This window comes from Ceratina calcarata, unplaced genomic scaffold (genome assembly GCF_001652005.2).
Source record: "Ceratina calcarata isolate Rehan_Ccalc_2016 unplaced genomic scaffold, ASM165200v1 scaffold97.2, whole genome shotgun sequence".
Taxonomy (NCBI): Eukaryota; Metazoa; Arthropoda; class Insecta; order Hymenoptera; family Apidae; genus Ceratina; species Ceratina calcarata.
The window spans coordinates 857,492-863,514 of NW_017181113.1; the positions used below are offsets into that span (position 1 = coordinate 857,492).

The 6,023-nt window shown below is 46.9% G+C and overlaps 1 protein-coding gene across 1 annotated transcript in view; it reads left to right on the forward strand.

The window, feature by feature from the left end:
- Nucleotides 1-5,993, forward strand: part of Octalpha2R (alpha2-adrenergic-like octopamine receptor) — an 81,318-nt gene extending 75,325 nt beyond the window's left edge. Inside the window, exons 2-3 of the mRNA XM_018036132.2 lie at nt 621-1,001; nt 2,244-5,993. Of these exons, the coding sequence (XP_017891621.1) occupies nt 621-1,001; nt 2,244-2,831 (969 nt within the window). The 3' untranslated portion in view covers nt 2,832-5,993. The remainder of the gene's footprint in view (nt 1-620; nt 1,002-2,243) is intronic.
- Nucleotides 5,994-6,023: the final 30 nt, after the last annotated feature.

Sequence of the window (6,023 nt, forward strand, 5' to 3'; positions counted from 1 at the left end):
GAATATTTTCTTCTATACTTTTAGCACGTAGCTATTTGTTATTAACATTGTTCTTCCGACGCCTGATTTCTGTTCGATTATAGGAAATGCGTTTTTCTGAAGTACATAAACTTTTGGGATTGACTGTATAACCAATACATTCTTAAAACCGTGTCTCAACAAGGGTTCGCTACTTCCGTTAGTTAAAACAAATCGACTCATTAAAGTAGAATGAAGTAGACGTAATGCGATACCGGAGAGAAGTTTTAAAAAATCAAGCACGTGTCGGCTATACAACTGCGTAACCCTTTATTTTGTTAAATTGCCCCAACAACTTCTCCCACCGCAGAAGTTAGCCCCGGCAAATTTACCGTTTTAAGCGTATCAAGGTGAAACGTAACGAACACCTTTTCTCTGCAGCTTAAATCCCCGCCTAACTAATTAACTATCATCGCCGCGAGTTTACAATTCCAAAGGGAACGGAAATTTGTTCGAAGCGGATAGAATCTCTTGCGCGGTGAAATTTCGCCGTAATTCGACGAAACGTGCGCGAATGAATTACGATGATAAATTGAGTCACGCCCGCGCTTCCTAGCAAAGAAGGCGCACGGTATTCAATTTCCGTCCATTTCTGTTTTCAGCTTTCTGAGGACATTGGTTACGTGCTCTACTCCGCGCTCGGCAGCTTCTACATCCCCTCGTGTATCATGGTGTTCGTGTACATACGCATTTACTTCGCGGCGAAGGCGCGGGCGCGTCGCGGAATCCGGAAGCAGCCGCGGCCGCGGGCCATGGCGCCGCCGGAGTCGCCGGACGTCCGGCAGACCAGCTTCACACAGAGCACGCCCGCGACCGAGACCAAGAAACCGCCTGGTTCCGTCATGGAGAACGTAGCCACCATCGAGAACCAACCGGTGCAAATTCCGATCGTCACATGCGATTTCGCCAGCGACGTGAGCACGTCCGAGGCGGATCCGGGCGGGGGAAGCAGCATCCCGATGGAAGAGAAGGATACGCTCAAGGTTAACGTTCTAGCCCTTTATAGACTCTAACATGCAATTAGAAACACTCGGAAACAGTTGTAAAATGTTCGGCTGAAGCTTTTTTCAAACAAAGCGAAAGCTGTTCCACCCGCGGAACGAATGCGTTCCTAAACAAAACGTTTTAGAGTCTACACTGAATGCAATGTACGTGAAGAGACAGCCAGAGAGAGGGGGGAAGAAGTAAATTTCAAAAGGAGAGGGTTTATGCAAAAATAATGCAAAGGCGGTAGATTCATTGTGTCGCTTCGTTTAAAGCAGTTTCTCTCGGCATACTGTTTCGAATGAAAACGCCGTCTCTCTTAAAATATACGTTGCCTATCCCGGGAACGGTATCAAGCGGGCCATTCCGCATATTTAACAACGATGTTCTCTTGCTAGTATGATTGTACATCACGGGCACGCGTTTTGATCCTGTGCGCTGTGATGCATTACCTCCAGGGCGAACAGACATTATCCTCTGTTACGTCTCGGTACGAGTTCCACTCGAATCCGCGGATTTGCCCTCTATACTATACATATATATACGTATCCACGCCACAAATTTCTTTCGTCCGATTCAACCTTTTCCTCGAGTAGTACAACGAATTCTCGAGGATCGAATAACTTCAGACGGATAAGACACACCTGTCTCTCTGCCACTCGCGTCTCGGATACACTTTATCCAATAATTTCGAGTCTCGTATGGTTTCGTCTCGTTTCCTTCCCCTTCAGGTTTTTCTCGTAATCCAAATGCATATCTACCGTTTGACGATGCGGGAAGAGCTGCTCACGGGATCGCGTCAGGGCGGTGAACCAATGAATCTCGGTGATTCGCTATCAGATTTCATGTACATCCGTACAAATGGCATCGAAGAAGATCGCATGCCTCGAAATGACCAATTTTTATGGTCGTTCATAAATACAAATCGCTCAAGCTACAACAAATCAGGGGTCCCAACGGAATCGACGAAATTTTAAAGGGCGTCAATGATTAAAATGTCGATAACTGAATATATTTATACATCAGATTAATTAAAACTGAAATTTCGTGCAATTAGAATCTGTGTTTCTGTTTCTGAAAACTTGTTCATATTTACAAAATAAAAAATAAAGAAAAATGTGAGGGGAACGATAACAAAAAGTTGGGAATCCCTGTATCAGACGGTGCGAAGTTCATCTCATGAATTAAATGTTAAAGTAGTAAACAGATGAACGATAACGCTTAATAATTTTGTTCAACAGGTGACGATTACGGTCCCGATGCAAAAGAGTAATCTGAAGGCGACTCTTTCGGTGAACGGGGACGGTCAGTCGAGTGTGCCGCCGCGATGCAGGGCGCCAAGCGTCGGCATCGACGTGGACATGGTATCGGAGTTCGACCCGTCCTCATCGGACAGCGGCGTGGTATCTAGATGCGCGGTGGTGAAGCCGCTGAAGTTGCGACTCTGTCAGCCGATCTTCGGCCGGAAGCACTTGGGCAAAGTGAAGAAGGACCACGGAGACGGCGGCCGTCCCTCTGGGAAAGACGACGGAGGCGAGAAGGCGATGAAACCGCGGGACCCGGAGAGAGAGAAGAGGAGACTGGCCAGAAAGAAAGAGAAACGGGCGACACTGATACTCGGTTTCATAATGGGCAGCTTCATCGCCTGCTGGCTACCGTTCTTCGTCCTGTACATCTTGAAACCTCTGTTCCCCAACATCGATATACCTTCGCAAGCGTTCGTGATCGCGTTCTGGCTGGGTTACATGAACTCTGCGCTGAACCCGTTTATCTACACCGTGTTCAACAAGGACTTTCGTCGCGCGTTCCGCAGGATACTGTTCAAATAGCCCCGGCGAGGATGAGCGGACGCGCTCGAACCTGTTACGGTTATCACGAACGAGGAAAGGCCGTCGCGATGGAAACTGGCCGAAACGGGGAGATAGAGCAAGAGACGACCGGTCTCGGCCCGAAAACGGGGCACGTTTATGCACGGCGGTGCCCTGGGAAATTCGGAGTCGACGGTAAAAGCTCTCGCGGGAAACTCCCTTTGGAATATAAACTAAGGGAAATTCGAGTCGGATGGAATTGTCGAGTACGCGACGTCCTGGAAGATTCGCGTGTGACGCAGCCTCGGCACCTGCCGTACTCCTTCCGCGAAGGATAACGCGAGTCCTGGAGGAATCGCGAGAAAACAACGAAAGAGAGAGACCTGAAAAATTCGATGGCCCGCTGACGACGATGAACCCTGTATGAGGCGTCCCGCGTGCCGCTGCGGCGACAGCTTCTGATGCCGCGGAACTGGCCGTCGATTCGACGTGACACCCGCCGAAGACTGATGGATTTCACCGATTCCTACGTCGTGATTCAAGATAATCGCGTGGAGAGTGGAAATAACGTTCCCCAGTGAGTTCACGCTCGAGCTGATCACGAACCTCGTGTGTCACGTCTACGAGAAATCGAGCCCGTCGAGAAATTAGAGGAGGACGACGAACACCTTGATTCTCCGAGTTCCTTCAACGCCCACGAACGCAGACGGCACGCGGTCCGATTGTAAATTAAACGTCGCGACAATCCACTTACATACTATGTATCGATGTACGTGAATGTAGATATGTATAGCTGTATGTGTGTATATAATATAGCCGCTGCACGCGGCTCGTCCGAAAAGCTATTTCTTTGTTCTCGGTTCGAACAACCAAGAGTGACCAAGAAGCGAGCGTATTCGCGTTCACCCGAGTTTCGAATCTCGCTTCGGAATTGCGTGTGCCGGTCTGGTACCCGTTTCCGTGGACCGAGACGCGGGAGAAACAAACTTTTGAAGCTGCGACACGGGGGACGGCCAAGTTTCCTCGAGAAAATCTGAGCGTGTCGTGGTTTGGAAAAGAAAGGATAACAACGGGGAGGGTGAGTTTCGAACCTGTTCTGTTTCGCGAGACGCGAAACTTCTGACACGCCTGGCATACATGTGTAATAACACCTGATGGTCGTGGGATATAATGTACGGGTGAAAAGAATCTCGACGCGAGAAATCGTTATTCGAAACGAGGCGAGTATGCTTCCTATCGATAGGTACACGTACGCGTACACATCTCCGCATAACACGAACCACGCAGACACGCACATGTACATCGCATTTAGAGACGGTGGAAACGTGGACACGCGGCAACGTTTTAATCGTGTAGAGTCGTTTAATCACGAGAAATTTTTCCAATTCTACGATTATAAATAAATGGGTAAGGATGACGGAGAAATGTATGTATTACCGTAAAAACGTAGGAGATTTTCCGGTTTAATCGAATCGAATCAAAAGAGGAATAGTGCGGGTGAAGGGAGTTTCGAAATGTATTCGGTTTCAGCGGACGAGATTAAAATTCGCGCAACACGATTACATGGAAATCAGGAGGATGATATGACGCGAAGGGAGAACGCGGGATTTTTATCTCGATCGGTTTCATATTATTAAATTTAATCGCGCTTGAATGCGTAGGCGAGACCTGAATGCGTGCACCTTTATTTGTTTACTGGGACCGATCGAAACCAACACAGAGGACCCGATGCGGTTTCAATTATTACGCGGCATTACGCAATGTTTGCACGTTGCGCCGGGGTGCCAATTCGCGATCGGCACCCGCTTCATAATTTAACGGCCGCGCCGGTTTCACCGAAGCACGCACTGAATCCGCTCTCATCAAAATCGATTAATCCCGACTCTCGAAACCGGCCCCACCTATCCTCCCTTTAATCCTGAACACCGACTCTATTTAATCGATTATCGCATCTGTACTATATCCCTCGCTTTCCATCGTTCCAATCGATTCGACGAACAGCTTCCGTCGACGTCACTGTGTTCACTCATTTCTGCGACCCTTACGTGTTAAATTGACGCGGAAACGGTGGATCAAAAGACAAATGAAAAAAGCTCGAAGAAATATCACGAAAAACGGAATTACATACGGACTATAAAATTGCCCTGGATCGCGTGCAACGAGTAACTGAAAATAGAAAACAAGGGCTGTGCAATCGGTGCTGGTAAATCGAAAAAGAAGCAACATGAATTTTCGGAAACAATTTCCTGTTACTTTTTCACCGATGTGGCCAATCCAGCCTCTCTATTTCACAGATTAAAGATCATCCCTTTGCCAACGCCATTTGACCGCGAGGAATAAAAAATTTTTTTCGGTTTGCCTCCCGGGCTCGAAATCCAGGTATTTTCGTTCGAGGGTCGGGATTTAAAGTCCCCTCGAACACGAACATATCTCTGATTCTATTTTGTTTTTCAATTATGTTTCAAATAACATCCGAGTTCGAGACACCTGTTTTCTCATGAATATTTCTCATAAGTTTTCACGAGATTTTGTTATTTGAAATAAAACGACAGAAATTCAAGAACGAAGTGCTTTTCAATCCCGGATAATCTTTAAGAAGAATTTCGAATTCAAAATTGAAATAAATTACAGATCTTCGAGAATAATGTTTAGCTTTGGTGGTTGAATCTGGGTTTCGCTGGAAACCTCCCCAACTCGGAGATCTTCTCCCAGAAGTTACCAGCATACCATATTTGCTTCGAGTTCGCCAGCGAAACTAATTTACAAATTAACCGTAGCCGCTTTATGGCCATCTACGTGACACGCAACACGGCGCAACGATAAATCAATAAGGCGTGCATACGTGAGCGTCCATACCTGATGCGTCCTTAGTCGCACGCGTTTGTCTGGTTTTCTCTTCGCATTATCTCTCTCCGTGCTGCACGAACTGGGGCAAAGTGTTCGCCGAATGGAGTAACAAGACGGTGTGTGCAAAATACAGCGAGCAACGCCAACAGGAGTCATGTTCAAATTGCGACGTTCGATTATCAACTTGAGTTAAATACATCTAATAGCACGGACGAAGTCTATTTTATTTTAGATCATTTCTGCACGATGATTTTTGGAACCGTTATTTTAATTGATAGCCGCAGCCTTAAGGATGTATTGGCTATACAGTCAATCCCAAAAGTTTATGCACTTTAGAAACGCATTTTTTAAAAAGAAATCAGACGT